Source organism: Cavia porcellus, unplaced genomic scaffold (assembly GCF_034190915.1).
Source record: "Cavia porcellus strain 051 isolate PalLab524CR breed Dunkin Hartley unplaced genomic scaffold, mCavPor4.1 scaffold_31, whole genome shotgun sequence".
NCBI classification, from domain to species: Eukaryota; Metazoa; Chordata; class Mammalia; order Rodentia; family Caviidae; genus Cavia; species Cavia porcellus.
Genome location: NW_026947514.1, coordinates 15,216,767 through 15,234,493, shown reverse-complemented (window position 1 = coordinate 15,234,493; position 17,727 = coordinate 15,216,767). Strand labels below are relative to the sequence as shown.

General features: G+C 43.3%; 1 protein-coding gene across 2 annotated transcripts in view; it reads right to left on the bottom strand.

The window, feature by feature from the left end:
- Positions 1 to 17,727, bottom strand: part of Kcnk10 (potassium two pore domain channel subfamily K member 10) — a 137,905-nt gene that overhangs the window by 67,193 nt on the left and 52,985 nt on the right. For both annotated transcript variants that reach the window (XM_063241577.1, XM_063241576.1), the window contains exon 2: positions 3,800 to 4,134. In XM_063241577.1, the coding sequence (XP_063097647.1) occupies positions 3,800 to 4,134 (335 nt within the window). The remainder of the gene's footprint in view (positions 1 to 3,799; positions 4,135 to 17,727) is intronic.

Genomic DNA, 17,727 nt, shown 5'->3' with positions numbered 1-17,727 from the left:
ATATGTGATACTATAAACAAAAATTGTTATAGACAAAGATATAATATAGAAACCATTGTTCATTTTCTGTTAGCTGTTTCTAAATACCCTACAATGTTTTCATCCACTTGAATGGTTTTACACTGACTTGATATGTTTGAAGCTATAGTATATGAAATTATATTCCAATATTTCAAGGAAAAAGACACTATGGTAACTACTATTAAGTCGGGTTATTTGGTAGTGAAGCACTAGGTTGCTGAAACTGTCATGCTTTGACCTGTATTGTTATGTTGTTATGTCCTCTTTTATCTCAATCTCTCCCTTATTCATTAAAAAAATTATTGTTATTTTTTATGATTTTTTTAATTAAGGAGAAAATCAAAACAATTAGCAGGATATACTATAGTAACTTTTTTGATTTCCTATTAACTTGATTTGGAGTCCTGTAATACTCCCACTATCTTGTTTTGACTGATTAGACTCTGTTCCGTTCTGTATGATAGTATCAAGTTTGAGGGTATAGGCAACTACTTTGAAGGCAATAAGATTCACTATGATGCCCATTCTGATTTGACTATTATCTTCTTTGGAAGTCCTATAATGTATACAAGGTTTAGATTTTATTGGTCTTGTTCTCTACTGTTTTGTTCAACTTTGTAATACCTAATGAGATAGGCAATTCTTTTTAAAGAAGCAAGAGGCATTATGGTAACCATTGTTGATAACCTTGTACTCTGTAAATATCATGTGCTATGTCTATCCTTGGTTTTGACTGACAGCTGTGTTTTGCCATATTTGACTTTATTCTCTTCCCCCCCCAAAAAAGTAATAAGAACTAAGGAGTAATAAAACCCAAAATGTGTAATTTTGTTATAAAAAAAAGAGGGAAAAAAAGTGCTCTAAAGGATACAACTGCAAGTGTGTTTAGGGGTGTTAAATAGGATGATAGGTTGGATCATTGACCACAACTGTTTGCAGTCTCACTGTTTGAATGTCCACTTTGTATGCTTTGATATTGCGACTTGAGCAACTATCTCTAAGATGATAATGTGTCATCTATTAACTGGTGATTTCTTACTGTTTTGTTTTGTTTTTTGTTTTTTTTTTTTGTAGTTCTGTATTACTTGTACCCTTACACCGCTTTGTTTTGTTTTGTTTTTTCTCTTTTTCCTTTTAAATAAAATTTTTTAAAAAATGATAAAGGTATGAGGAAAGAGACATGTTTACACTAATTGAAACATTACACAATGTGTACATGTATCAAAATATCACATGGTGCCCCATAAATATATACAATTTTTTGTGTACCCATGAAAATAAGCAAATAAAAATAAATCTTAAATAAAACTGAACAAACTAGGAAAATGAGAGAATGTGTCTCATGGTAACAACAGAATGAGGGTCCTCACATACCCCCATGCTGTCCATTCTGGCCTCTGAGCTTCAAAGAGAAGAAGGTCAAAGAATGGACAATAAAAACAGACTGTTTTATCAGCAAATGCCTAAATAGGCTCAGGTATCTTGTGAAATCACTAATGTAATACACTTACTTTGATATCTTGCTCTAAAAGCATTTTTGTATTGAGCAATAGTCAAATACAAAGTACAGCATAGGCTACACGTGGGTACAAAGATTAAGACAACACGATGCCTTTTCTCTCCATATCTCACTGTGTCTAAGAAAGGAAAACCCAGGTGTGACACAAAATTTAGTCTGGACCATCTTCAGGTTATTATTTATATTACAACTAAGTAAAAAGTTTCCCATCATATAAGACAACATGTATGAATGCAATTATATTCTTACCTAAAACTATTCCACAATTGATTTTTTTCTATTCTCCATACACACGAGGCTTGAAATTTGGCACTGGTTAGTATAACATTCTTTTTTTTAAATTTTTTTTTAATTTCTGTTTTTTTTTGTTTTGTTTTGTTTTGTTTTTTTGTGGTACCGAGGATTGAACTTATGACCGTGTGCTTGCAAGGTAAGTGCTTATGCCACTGAGCTAAATCCCCAGCCCCAAGTATAACATTCTTGCCATCAAAAATGTAGCAGTATACAGGCAGGCATGATGGCACATGCCTATAATCCCAGCACTCAGGAAGCTGAGGCAAAAAAGATTGTTGTGAGTTCGAGGCCAGCCTGGGCTATGTAGTGAGTTCACTTTGAACTATATACCAAGACCTTGTCTCAAAATAATAAACAAAAAAAAAGAAAGAAAAAAATATATATATACATATATATAATGTGTCATAGAAAGACAGACAGAGATAGAAATGATAGCGATAGATAGATAACAGTATTTTCCCAGAAGAAAAAAAAAAAGGCTAACCAAAGAATTGACTTCCTGTGTGATACAAAATATTTCCCTTAGATTTTAACATTTAAAAGGTTTTTCATAATAAAAATTGTATCCAGACATGTGGTATATGTCTGTAATCCTACCACCCAGAAGGTGGAGAAAGAAGATCACCACAAGTTCAAAGCCACCTGCTCTACACAGTGAATTCAAAGCCAGCCTGAACTACATAGCAGGACCCTGTTTCAAAAACACCTAAATAAACAAATGTAGGACATAGTTATAAAATCATATCTATTCCCAGTGTGGGAGAATATAATTTTTGTTCCCATTTATTGAAGATTTCTATAACTGATTCTAAAAATATCGTATCATGAAGGTGCTGGATCCTGAGAAGCATCACAATTCCCCTGTCGTATCAGTCTAACTGGAAATCAATACATAATAAGCCAGCCCAGGTTGTCACCCTCCACAGTCCTGGGCAGAGAGCCACCAGAACTCAATGCACACTTCCCGGAGCCAGAACAAATGGGAGGAGCTCCCTGTCATTCACACTTTGGAACCTCCCTTGCCTCCGTAGATGTCGCGGCCTTCCCCCACCTCCCATTCCTCATGGTCCAGGAAGGTCCAGAGGGCATCTACTTCAGAGGCACCTGGCCTCCCTCCTCCCCACGGCAGAGTCTTCCACGGGGCTCTCAAGCCTCTCTCTCCCCTCCAAATGGGACCTGGTTCTCTCTCAAGCTTCCCAGACTTCTCCAACCTCTGTTCAGTCTTCCCCATCACACCCCCTTGCAGTCCACCTCTGCAAAGCCCCTCCCACCCACTTCTGCAGTCCTGCTTTGCTTCTTTAGGTGATATGCCAGCTCCTCTGCCTCCATGTTTTCACAGATATTTTCCATTAATACCCAAGGGGTTGTAATGGTATTAGCATAAATCCTGAGACAGAAAGTGTTCAGAAACAGCAAACTTGATGTTTACCATTACTCTGGCTCTTAGTATTGCATTTCCCATAAACCCACTAAAATAACTTAAGCCATCAACATCTTCATCCATTAGCTGGAGGTCTTCATGCTACTTCACTCTCACTGAATGTGGACAGGTTAACACATCTCCATGTGTTTAAAATTCTTCCTGTCTTTGCTTTATGGGGCACCTGCTTATCTCAGCACTTGCCAGGGAGTTCAGTCAGGAAGTCAATCAGCACCTACCAGAGGACTTGAATTTGAAAATCCAAAATCCCTTTTGCCTGCTGCTGTTTCTGACCACCAGATGCAGAGCCGCCCAAAGCAGCACACACCTGGTCTTACACTGGGGCCATTGCATCCATGGTCCCTCTTCCCACATTGTCACATGCTTGACACTTTGGTCTCCTTGAAGACTCAGCTCAAATGTCACCTTCCCTGAGAGATCTTCCCTGGCCGCCAGACCAACTTCACCGAAGGTGAAACTCACTGAGCTACAAAGACAGGTTCAGTGTTATCAAGCTGCACACAGGTGACTCAATCCCTACTCACCTGGATCAGTGTCTCCAGTTCCTGGGGGCTCACGCAGATGTGGTCCCGCAAGAATTCCGCCTTCTCCAGGGCAATGGTGTTCTTCTGGCTGCTCTCAAAGGGCTGCTCCAATGCCCGGAAGACGAGGCCACCTGTGACGAGGTAGACCACCACGACCACAAAGATGGCAACCACGGTTTTCCACTTCATGACAGTCTGCAGGCCCCCCTGGGAGGCACCTTCCATTCTGGCTACCACCGTGGCGCGGGAGGAAATGGAGAGGCGTGGAGCCGGGGGGTGCCCGTTAGTGGCACTCTTGGGCTGGCACACCGGGGGGGCTGCCGCAGGAACAGCCACTGAGGAAGGAGGGGGAGAGAGGAAAAGAGAGTTTGTTTATAAAGGCAAAGCACAAAACTATCAGAAGCATAGCAGAAGTGTCTTCCTTCCACCAGCTTTCACCAAGCCAGCACGTGGGCAATGTCATCAGGTGCTAGGTGTCCTTTTTGTTTCTTTAAAATGAGTATTGGGAGTCATAATATTAAAGAAAAAAGTAGTAATTGAGCTTGAAATGATTATGTCTTTCTTCAAGGGTCCAAACTGGAAAGCCATCCCTCTGTTATTTATAATTCATCTCCACCTTTAGTTTCCTAGGAGATTTAAACAACGTGGATGAAACACAATAAATCACCGTACTTGAGAAACAGGCACATTGCTCAACTTGGAAAACAATAAATAAGCCACGGATGTACAGTTACTTAATATCCAAGTATAAGAACAAAGAAGAGAAGGACATCTATCAATGTAAAAAGCCTATCTTGCCACAAAACAAAGGACAAGAGAATGATCTTCTATAAAGGACAAAACTCAAGACACAGTAAAGAGGGCTGGGGTTTCTGAAAACTATCAGTAGTGAAGACAAAGACAGATGACCATAATGGGGGACAAGAGAGATGTTTTATGCCAAGTTATCCTGGTTTCATGATAAAAAATAGTAAGAATAAAACTGATCCCAAATGTAGTTCCTAAGCAGAATTCTTCTTCTGTTGGTTTCCAATAAGAAGAGAAGGGAAATGAAATTTCCTCTGGTTCTCAGAACACATAAGATTCTCTCAGGTCCCTTGTTCTCATTATCGGCAATTTCATTACCTTGGAAATAAATATGTTAAGCTGGCGTTTTTTCCACAAAGGCAGGAAATTCAAGGTAGTGTCATACAGGCAGTGCTTCTGCATATTACAGAAATCTGTCTTGGATAGCAGTGAGCAGTCTTTGCACTTGGATTTTGTTTTCCCTTTATTTTTCTAAACCTTCTTACTGCCTCCTGGGTGACTTGTGTAAATAATGTATCAGGAGATGACAAACAGAATTATCTAAGACACAAACAATCCCACTCCACTGGAGGCTAAACTGCCCGGTTTCTGTGTTGGAGAAGTAGACACAAATCAAAGAGTGGGAATGTCAGTCCTTGCTCCAAAGCAATGATCCTGACAACATCTGGCTGTAGGGGTGAGTGCTCTAAGAACCAGCAACTGAGCTGCCCTGGTTACTGATTAGGGCATATTTGTCGGTTTCAGGAGCCCTGGAGGGGACCTCAGGGATACAAAACCTTTTGTGCATTTGACCAAATCTGGAGTTGGCTACTTTAGCAGACACAACTGCATATTTTGACAGCTGGAAAAGGACTTGGACTGTGCGTTCACCTTAATTTGGACAAATTTCCAAAGGGTGTTCTAATTAGTCCATTATTGCCCCTTGGAAATCAGAGTTACTCTCACTCTGATACAAAATTGCCTGTGACCGGGGACAAGCCACTGTGGGACTCCATGGCTGGTGCCAACAAGGAAACAAAAGTGGACAGATGACCATTGTGGTAACAGTGGTGATTGCAGTTAAGGTGAGCCCCGTACTGAGCACTGACCCATGGCTGTCACTCTGATCAACATGATGCTTACATCACTGCTATGGACCATACTGCAAGGGATTATCACACTGTATGCATCCAGGTCCTCCCAGGAGCAGACATCAAGAAGAAAGCAGATGTGCACTGATTTTATTAGAGGAAATGCATGTGTGAGAGGAAGCTAGGACAGCCATAAGTCTGCCCCCAGTGACAGAAGGAGGAGGAAGCGTGGGTAAGGATCCTGGACCCTCAGAAGTCTCAGGAAGGTTTGGCAATGTGGCTAAAGTCATTCATATGAAGAGGTCTGTTTCTCCCAGCAACAACCTGCAGTGGCATCCTCACATGCTCAGTCTCTGGAGGAAACAGCCTGTGGGAAATGCACCTGCCACGCAAGCCCAGCAACAGACACCCCAGCAGCCACTGTGGCTCTGGGTCACCTGTACTCCCTCCAAAGGGAGCTCTGAAAGATCTGCTTATGGCACTACACAGGGAAAGAAATTGAGACCCACACAGGTCAAATGCCAAGCAAAGGCAAGCATCCAGCAAGTAGTGGAGTCGGGAATAAACTAGCATAATCTGACTCCAAAGTCAGTTCTCTTTTGGGCCACGGGGGAACAGAGTCAGAAACAAAGTAACTTACATGAAAGGCATCTGTGTCAGGCAGGCATAAAAATATTTCCAGTCTCTGACACTAACCACTTTAGTTTCCCAGGGGTGATGGATTCTTTCCCATACAATGTATCAATAATGGACAGATCCTATAAATCGAGGATCTAACCTACTTCACAATACCAGCAGAAACATGCAGAGAAAGAGCTGCAGAGGGTTGGTAAGAAAAGAGAGGTTTCAACATAATATCCTTCAGTCAATGCTTACTTTAAAATGTTTCCTCAGAAATGCTAGCACATTTCATTTTTACCTCAATGTGGGTACCTATCCAGAATATGTAGACATCAGGGTGTTTTTAGTGATTGAATAAATTCTTAGTGATTTGATTTGGGGGGGGGGGTCCTCTGGCCACATAGATTTTACTGCATCATCCATGCATTTAGTAGAGAAACATTTTATTCACCTGGCACCATGTCTAGCACTGGGAGTATATAAATGACACAGCCCTGCCCTCAGAGTTAACAGGAAAACAGACAATGATTTTGTGTTATGGCTGAACCCGTTTTAGCTTGGAAAAGTCTTCTATAGAAGGCAGTGATCATTATGTTCTGCCCTTGACAGGTGAGGGACAGGGAGCCCAGGAGGTGACGTTAAGTGTCCTTTGACAAACCGATAAGCAGTGGTGTGATGCTAGACTGCCCCAGACACCCAATCTGAGCGCCTCCACTCCTCCTCACCACTTGAAACAAATGGTTCTCAAAGGACTCGGGTCCCTTGGAAACCCAAACTGCAAGTGCTTCTGTCACACAGCAACATGGCTTTGCCTGTTGACCCAGACAAAGTGCACCTGTGCCACAGAAGCACTGGCAGGAGGCAGAGGACAGCTCCTCTCCCCTTTCCTCCTCTCCTCTCACCCCAGGCCAGATCTGAAATCCTTCCAGAGTCACCTGCCTGGATGCCCCAGAGTCTCCTAAGAGCCCCAGGTTAAACTCACCTGGGGTCCCCACAAAGCTTCCCCAGGCGTGAATGGATATTAGGCTAGTGGGAAGGAGAGTGTCAGAGGGAGGGCAGGAGAGAAAGAAGCAAACACCTGCCTGCAGCTGTGAAAACAGAGCCTGTGTGCACCCTCTGGTTCCAGACACCCAACAGCCAGATCTTTTTTCCTCTTTCCACGTTACCAGTCCTGTCCCTTAAGGGTGATCAAGCTAGTCCCTGGAAGAGCAGCTGTAAGGCTCAGTCTACAGAGGTTGTATGAGCAAGCCCTGTTCCCAAAAGGCCACCCAGAGGAGGCTCTACCTCTGCCTATCACTCTCACTCAAACCCTGTTGCAAATGTTAGCCTTTGCGTCCAGACGGAAGGGGACATGGTCCATAAAGTGACCAAGAACCAAGAAGACAGGAACGGGCTGAGACAAGGAAGAGAGACTAAGCACAGGTTGCCCCCTTGTCTCGCATCTGTCCTCCCCCTTCTGCTCTGTGAGAGCCTCATCTTCTCACCTGAATCACAGACACCGCTCCCAGTTCTGTGCCCCTTGAATCCATTCTGCACATCCCAGCCACCTGGAGCTCTTGGCGTGAATCTGATCACATCAGCCCAAGGCTTTCAATCGCAGAGGCACCAGGACCCAGGGTACAGTGCAAGGTTCATGGCTTGTTCCAAGACTGTCCCTCTCAGGACCTGACACCTGCCTACTCTATCTGGGCCCCACCCTTACAAGCAACCTTTGCCCTAATCAAATCCAGGCCTCCCACTCCTTCTAGGCTGGCCCAGAGAAATGGCTTGGTTTGCCAATTCCTTTCTTCTTCTGACTACTGTTTTGACACCTCATGTGTCAGCATCTCCAAGAAGTCCTCCCTGACCATCCACTCGCAAAAATGACCACACAGCCATCCTCCATGTCTCTCAATGGAGTGCCTTCAATTAGGAGGCTCCTCATTAGAGTTTGTTCCATCTCTGAATTTGTCCATTCCTTCGCCCATCCATAAATTTGCCTGGGGTCAGCATTTATGAGGCTGAGTTCACACATCTGCCCCAAAGAAAGTTGGACTGCAGTAACCTGTATTGGTGAACCTTGTAAAGCTTTCGGTGATGACAGATTCCCCACGGCAGCGCACACGCCACAGGTTCACCACCACTGCTAACAGACATTGGCAGCCCTCCTGCCACTATTTTTGCCAGAGATGAACACACACAGTCAAGGTGTTAAAGTTCTCAGAAAGCAAACAGTGTAAGGAGAGGGCTTCATGGTGTAGTGTGTGATTGTTAGAGTGGATCAGAAAGGAAGCAAAGCAGAAATAAAGTTCTCTGTGCTCTGAACACTCATTTCTGTCAGTATTTCCTATTTTCCTCATGAAGAATAAAAGGTTCTCTTTTATTCCTGCATACAAAATACTTGTTAGGTTAAAAAAAAAAACTACCAAGCATCACAAATCACTATTGGCAAGTCACTTCATTGAAACCCAGGTTTTCCTGCCCTGCCACCACTGCACAGCCCAATTTGAGAGTTCACAAAAGACCTGTTCACCTGGGGCTCAGGACTAGTGAGTGAAAGATTTCTCCTCATCTTCTCCCCAGGTCTTCTTCCAATAAGAAGACAGAGATACAGTGTGGAGTGGCAGGAAGAGACAATAGTTCCAAAAAGGAAGAGACCAGAAAAGCTTTTAAAAGATGGGTACCCACTGACACAGAAAGATTAGTTATCTGCCAGAGAGAAAGGGGAGGGAAGAAAGCAAAGCAGACCACCAAGAGCAGGCAACCAGCACAAAGGCTGCTGTGAAACAGCCTGGGATGTCGGGGAAATCACCCCAGGTCTGTGGATCATGACTAGGTTTAAAGTTTGCTGTGCTAATAAAGCTGGAGATGCCAGTAATAGAAAGCACGGTGCATGCAGAAGTCTTATTAATGGCTGTAGGAAGTCAATAAGACCAACAAAAGAGCCACTGAATCTGACTTGAGTTTAGCAGAATGATTCTGGCAGCAGTGCCAAAGATAGACTCGTTGTCTTAGTTACTTTTCTCATTGCTGAGACAAAATACCTGACACCCAAAGTTAAAGAAGTAAAGGTTTATTTAGCTCACAGTTTGTAGAGGTTTCTGTCCATAATCAGTTGGCTCCAAGGCAAAGTTGCAGGACAGACAGGCATCAGAGGAGAAGCAGTTCATGGTGTATAGAAGGTAACAAAGCATCTTGGATAACCACAGCTCTTCCCATCTCTTATATCTTACCCAGTGCTACTTAGGGCAGGTGGCACTCATACTCTTAATCCTAGCGCTGCACCATGAATCAACTCCAGCATCACACACCACCAGATCTAGCCACCTCTGCAAAAGCCCCCTCTCTGACTGCATGAGACTTTGCAGAGACATCTAGACACAAGCACAAGTAGAGTGAGATACAGAAGGGAATGTGCTAATCATTTACTCAAATACGTTATGAGGGCCTCAACTCAGGCAATCTCAAAAAAGATGGAAAGGGAGGAGTCAGACACAAAGGGTGTTAAGAAAGCAAAATCTCCCATAATCCCAGCACCCTGGGAGTCTGAGAAACCACTATCACACATTCAATTCCAGCCTGAGCAACATAGGGAGACCTTGTCTCAAAATAAAAAATAATAAAGGGTATGGATATAGCTCAGTTTGAAGGTTCCAGTTTCAATCCCCCAGGACTGAAAGAAAAACATAAAATATGAAGGTCTTTATGACCAGTGAACAACAAGAATTGTTGGAAAGAGAAGGTCTGCGTTGACTCACGAGGGTCTGGCTTGTAACACCATGGTGTTCTCCACGGCAAAAACTACAAGACATGGTGTGCAGTCCTGAGGCACATCCCGAGTACTCTCCAGCAGACACCAGGTACAACATCTGAAACTCGGGGCAGGGAAACTAGTGAAGAGTGTGTAAATGGCACTGAAGCCACAGGACTGAATGAAGTGTCTAGAGGGAGCTATAAAATGAAAAGAGTACAAGACAGTGCTCAAAGGAACGACATTTAAGGGACAATGAAAGATGACAGGGAGGATGCACAAGGGAAAACCAGGAACAATAGAGAGGAAACAGAAGAATGGATGCGGCTTTCTATGCAGCAGAGATGGGAGATCTCGTCGCTGTCTCTGTGTCCGGCACCATCGACAGACCCTGGCTCCAGGAGTGTGGAAGGAGCTGGGTGAATTAATTCTGCCATACACTGTCATTTTGCTGCTTCCATTACCTTCTCCTTCAGGCTACTAGAAACTCCTGAAGAACATCTGGGCATGACAGGTGGCTCCTTGTAGTGGGTGGGATACCTTTGTTTCTCCATTGAACTTAAACCTCCCCATTCACCCGGGCACAAAGAGCACAGGCTGTTCCTGTGAGTGCTGAACTGGTCAGAACTACACGCTCTTCCCACAGGAACTTCTGGACCCAGGGCTGCCTACCTCCGGCATCTCTCAGCAGCCCCAACTCCACAGTCAAGGCCTTGGGGGGTGCACAGCCATCTCTGGGGCTCTGCCTTGTTCCAAAACGCTTCCTTAGTAACACATTTTACCCTCTCCCCTAAGTTTTCTCCTCTACCATTTAAATTAACTAGTGCATTTTTTTTAGAGAAAAAGATGTTTTTTTCTTCCTTTGGGATTAAAAATAATATAAGCAGTGGCAGTTTCCAAAATATCTCCTTTTCCCTGGGGCCAAGAGTCTTACATCCGATTTTAAATCCTATTGGCAGAGTCACTCCCTGGTGCCTTGTGAAAGCTGTTAGGATCCTTACTGGGCTCCTGCAGCGATCCCCTCCCACCTCAGCTTCCCATGGCAGCCAGGAGACCTTCTAAAATCTCACCTTACTCCAGCTTAAAACTCCAGTCACCTCATGACCCTTTCCATGGCCTCCAGTGTTCAACTACTCAGGACCTCCCTCTGTTCCCCAGATGCCCCTGTCCTCCACATGCCATCCTCTTACCCCCACAAACCTCCCTAAGTCTGTGGAGCCACAAGCAAATAGATCATAAGTACTTGTACTTCTCTCCCAGATTCTTATTACAGATCCACAATAGAAAACAAAACTAAAAAATAGAAAACAAAATTTTAAAATTATATATAATTTAAAAATTATGTATATATATTAAGCAGAACAATCTTATGACTTCAATCTGCGACCCATCCTATTGCCTAATTCCACCCCACATAATCGTAGTAATACAAGTATCTGGATGCTTTGATAAATTCTATATTTATCACAGCACAAAATACATTGGTGTGAAAGTTCACAGTGAGGTTTTAATGATGAAAAGGAAGGGCATCTAGAAACTGGATGTGTCTCGTTGACTAGTTCAATCAGTGCACACCTATCACAGGCCAGGAAGAGTCCCAAGCTCCACACTTTAAGCCCAGGTTGCCAAGCCACCAACTGCCAGGAGACTGAAGGGACCAGCTCTCCTGAAGAATGTGCAGCCAAAGAAGCCATCACACACAGACCTCACCTCTCTTCTATTCTTAGCTTTGTCTCTTTCAATCCAAGCTTCTCCTCACTCTACCTCAGGTCCATTCCAAAACACCTCTAGATCCCTGTTGCAGAAACAAAAGTCTTCTTCACTTCATATTTGTACATATTTGCGTTAAAACCTCTGCTCCTTTGAAACTCACACCCTTGGCCTCCTCCATTTCTACTCTCCCTTGTGACCACTAATCTCTCCCTGATTCCCTAAAGCCTGTCACCCAGCCCTGGATTTCCTCCTGAATGACTCCACACACAAGTACCCAACCCCCGAGCCTACCACTGCCTGGAATTCCTCAGCATCACCATTACTTTCATTCCATTGCAACTGGCTTCTCGAGAAGGAGCCCTGCTTATGTTTTATTGCGAGTGATTATTCCAAGTGATCCATTTAGAAGAAACCCAAAAGGAGATGCAGGAAGAAATGAAGATAAAGTAGCCAAATAAAGGACCAGCTCTGGGTCAAGTCCAAGGGTCTGCCTGAGCCCATAGGGAACTCTGAAGCCTAAATTCTGTCACAGAGTTGGTCCCACTCTGAGGCAAGCAAACTAGTCTTGCATCCTCCTACCCAGTCAGTCATTGGTTACAGGACACCCCTGAGGAATAGAATCTTCTAGAAGCATCCTGAAAAGAGATTCTGGTGCACTAAGAAAAGTCCTCTGACAAAGACTGGAGTTACAAACCAGAAAGAAAGATGCCCACTGACTGGAGGATGATTCAGAGGGTGAAACACATCTAAAGGTCTCAGTGGTGCCAACAGCATCCTCTGTAGCCTGCTTCCCCATGGCCCAGTGGCCATGTCCTAAACCTCATCAACACCAGAAACATTCCTGTAATGGTTAATCTTGACTGTCAACTTAACTGACTTGAGAGACCCTTAGGAGATTAGGAAAGCACCCTTCTGGCTGAGTCTGGCTGAGTCACGGAGCATGACCTAAGGACAATGTGGAGCATGGCCCCTTCCTCTCTGGCTCTTGCCCTGCTCCCTGCTTCTCACACACCATGAATTCAGCAGCTGTCCTCTCCCAAGTCCTTCCACCATGGGGTTGCCGACCCTTGGAGCCAGCCAACGAGGCACCAAAATCCCTGAAACCAGGGACCAAAAGAAATATTTCTTCCTTTAAATTGAAGGCATCAAGTATTTTGTCCCACAAATAGAGAAGTGGGCTAATACAATCCCTGTCTCAAAAATACTCAAAGAAATATGACTACTATAGTTGGACTATTTTACTCCACTCGGCACATCAAAGACTAGTTACCCATGTGCTGGCATTAGGAGGAGGTACCATGGGAGGTGAACAGGCCAGGAAGGCAAAGCCCTCATGAATGAATTATTGCCCTTATCAAAGAGGCTGTAGAGTGACGTTTCATTCACTGTACCTCGCAAAGATACAGTGAAAACACAGCCCTCTATAATCCAGGGAATGCCCTCACCAGAAACTAAATTTGCCTTGATCTCAGACTTCCCAGCCCCATGCCTATGAGAAATGAACTTCTGCTGTTTCAAATATACCAGTTTATGGCATTTTGTTATAGCAGCCAAATCTGGCTCAGACGCTGACTTGTATAGCCTATCCTTCCGGCTCTCTCTCCAGTTACTCTTGAATCACATTCTGCGTCTGCTTTCTCCCTTCTACCATGCCCTCCCTATGTTCTTTCTCTCCTCTGCACCCAGCTTAGACTCTACGTTCAACATTTCCTTTCAGCTGACAAACTCACCCCTTTCTTTTTTGACTTTTTTCTGAAGCTCCCTGGAAATTACCCTCTATCTCCAGTCTAAGTGAGGCTGCTGGGCACTTAGAAAAACTGAACAACCTCAGGGATTGCTGTCACACCCTACCCATAATTTCCTTCTTCAATTAGTCCTTGTGTCTCCCTGAAGTCTTACCACAGCTCTCTACTCAGACAACCTGCGTAGTGTGGGTCATGAAGACATTGAGGTGACCCTCACAACAAACAAATCCAGAACCACACACAGCAATCCCACTCTGCAAGACAGACACTTACTTTACAAAAGGATTTTCTGCAGAAAGCATTTAAACAGCACATTCTGGCTGCATCTACAACGGGCTTTTGTTTGTAGCTATATATTTTTAAGAATAAACCACTTATGTAGAATGAGCCATGACTTCCTTATCGCCCTTGTCTCAGGGTCACTGAGATGCAGGCTCAGTGCCCTGAACATTCTGCTTTGCAAGCAGTGCAGCTATCTCTGTTTGCCAACGTGGCAGATGAGTGCTCCTGGCTCATCTCACAGTCTCTAAAACTTCCCAGAAAAAAAAAGAAAAAAGAGAAATTTACACTGAAAAATCTTTAGAGGGCTCCTCTCTCAGTGTGCCTACTAAGTCACAAAAATAAACAAGATCCGTCAGAAAGGAGACAGTTTCTACATAATACCCTATGAAACATCTCTGCAGCTCAGCATTCAACCTCTGAACAATTTCCTCCAAAGTGGCACCTCTGAATGCACATCAGGGCTGCTGACATCAGCACATTTCCTGATTTACTGCAAATGCAGCTCTCAGAGGCTCGGAGTGGGTGTGGGATGGAGGAAGAGAGCAACTTAAAAGGGAAAATGATACCCACGTTGTTACTCACAAGGCTGGGGAGACAGTGACGTAGGAAATGTACAAATCCATTCATCTGAAAATGGAGAAGTGTTTTGAAACATTATTAACTCTAATTAATGCAGTCCTCAAGGAATCAGCAGACTTTCTAAAGACATGGGAAAGTGCCCTCCATAAAGAAGCTCTGTATCTCCAGCAACACCGAGCTTGGGGGTTAAAATGGAGTCTGATGAAGGCTCAGAATTCTTCAGTAAGCTAGTTCAGATCTGGGAGTCTTAGGGCTGAACCAACCTGCTGCACAGAGGCTGGACCTCCTAACTAACCTCCTAACACCTCACTCCATCCCCAGCATATCCTTTCTCACTAGAAGTTCCTGCTGCCAGAATACACATTCCTGAAGATCCCCCTTGCAGACGGATCCTTTCTTTCCTGTCTGGGTCTCCACCGGCCGGTCCATGTACACAGAACGTAATATGTACCCAATCGAAGCCCCCAGAGCAATTCAACACATGTGGCCAAGTGCCTATTGTGCTTCAAGCACCAGGGGACACAAAAGTGATGAGCTGAAACCATGCTGTCCAGAAACCAAGAGACGGAAAAGAAAGAATGAAATGGGTCTGGGATTGGGGGGCAGTACCTTCACCTTCACCTCCACCTAATGTAGAAAAGGCCCAGGACTCAAGATCTAGAGAAAGCATTCAACAACTGCAGAGGGGAAGCAGAGCCTCCCGTGAGTCACCTGGAAGTCGGCCAAGCTGCTATGCTGGTCCTCAAGCTGTTCTCCAAGTAGCAGGTCATAAAGCAATAGTACAAAGTGTGTTCCGGAAATATTTTCAAGAACTAAATCCCTCTTCCTCAATATAAGAAGGGTCCCTCATGGATCCTCAAACCGAAACCTGTTACCTAGGCAAATCTCTGTATGATGGATTAATTGAAATTAAGCAGCTATTGTATATATATTTCCTTCAAGAAACTCCCCATTTATGAAAACTCTGCTACACTATTTGAAAATCTAAGACATGCTGAATGCTGTCACAAAGTATAGTTAAATCATTTGGAATAGGCTGAACGAACTAACCTCCACTTGCAGTGGAAATGGATGTTAATTACTAATACATGATCCTTGTAAACAGCAAAACTTGAGAGAAAACCACAAGAGAAAGACAGTAAAATCTAACCTCTGGATTTTCAGGTTTCAGCCAAGGAATATAATCTTCATAGAAATTCCTAGCTGATATTTTATTCATCATACACTTTGCATTCAACCCACACTTAACTTCCTTGAAATTGCTTCCAAGGTCACTGAAATAGTCTTGTGGTTACATCTACACCTCCTAGAAAGAAGGAGAAAGAAATGCATAGAAATTGGTATGATCAATTAAAATAATAAATTACTCAGTCTGGCTGTCTTGGAATGTGTGGGCATTTTCAAGAGCTCCCTGCCATTCAGAGACTTTTAATCACCCCTTACAAGCCATTTATTTGTACTTTAGCTGCTATGACTGAGAGTTGCTAAACTCAGCAAAACCATCTGTATCCCAGGCACATAGTGTGAATTCTTGAGGCCCATGAGGCCAAGCCACATCTTCACTAACTTGTGTACAGGTGCAATAGTAGTCAGCTCCTTTCCATTCTAATATGAACACCACCTAATTTTCTCCCCAGTAAATAATGTAGTTTCTGTCAAACTAACAACTGACGAATACCTGCTATGTACTCAGAACTCTATGAGGTGTGCTAAGGGAATTTGGTAGCCACATTAACTCTCACCAGAAATAATTTCCACCAAGACTAGCTTTTCTCATTGGCCCATTGGTCTAAACCCAGAAGTAAATTATGCAACTTTCTAGATAGCACCCTACTTAGCTAGAGTAGTCTGACATGGATAAGAGGGGGTTGAAATTCACAGAACTAAAAATCCATTTTCACCAGTTCAGTGAGTTACCAGATATAGCAGGCAAAAATACAAGATACTTGGCTAAATTTGAACTTCAGGTAAACAACGTTTTTTAAATATAAGTATGTCCCAAATATTTCACAGGCCAGATCTATCCAAAAAAAAATTTTTTTTCTAAAATTCAAATTTAAGAACAAGAGCAAGCCCTCCCTGCAAATTGGCACCATGTGTGGGTTGCTGGGGGGAAAGCCAGATGCCAGCCTGATCCTGTGAGTCAGCACCATTCGAGGACTGTGGGGGAAGAGAACAAGAAGTCACCAAGAAGCAATCCCTCTCTGCAAATCAGCACCTTGCACAGGCCTTTGGGATGAGAGCCAGATGTGTATGGTCTGGGAAACAAGAAGAGCCAGCCCCTCCCCCTCCCTCCTCCACCATAAGTGACCAGCTGCTCCAGGAAAACACAGGCTGTGATGATGGCTATTGAGGTGAAATACAATTTAATGCTTGTAGTGTTTAGGGTTTCACTGACTTTGCAGGTCTAAAGCCGGTGGTCTGATCATCTATTCAGAGGCAATGTAGCATCTATGGGAGATCTCCTTCTGAGGGTGGGGGAGATTGTTGATTACCTATTGTCTTGTTTTGAAGACCTGTATCATTTTCATTGTTTTATTGGGTTGTGCTTTGTTCTTATTTGTTTTGTTTGATTTTATTGTATACAATGACATGGGCAACTATTTCAAACATAATAGGATATAATATGGTAGCCATTTTGGATTTACTATTATCTTGTTTTGAAGTCCTTCATTACATTCATTGATCTGTTTTTAGTGGTTCTATTCTGCTCTGTTTTGTTTGATTTTTACCATGTCTGAATGTATCTGCAGCTATTGTGAAGACAGCAGAAGGCATTACAATAACCATTGTTGATATCCTATTGTTTTGAAGTCCTGTGTCACTGACACTGGTTTACTTTGATTGGTGTTATTCTGTTTTGTTTTCCTTGGCCTTATTCTCTTTAAAATAAATATTTAAAACAATTTTTAAAAATAACACAAATTTAACTGGGTATCTTGCATTTCATCTGCCAACTCTAAATTAGAGACTGAAACAACACAGCCACCAATCATTTTACACAACCAGCCAATATTGTAATGAAGTAGTAAACTGAGAACCATGAATGTGGCCCTCAAAATTAAAGTATTAGAAATTTAATCCTCAATGCAAGAATTCAACAGGGCTGAGAGGTGAGGCCTGTGGGATGTGGCTAGGGAGTGTTGAGGCTGTATTTCAGTGGACTGGAAAGTGCGTAGCATGTGAAAGTCCATCCCCAGCACCAAAAAAAGGAAAAACAAAAAACAGTGATTAGGTCATGAGAGCTCTGCAATTGGGAATGGATTACCATCACTATCAAGGGAGTGGGCTTACTGGAAAAGTGAGCTCACAGTAAAAGCAAGTTTGGTCTAACGTAAATATTTAAATTAAAGAAACATCTTAGACTAATACAATTTAGTA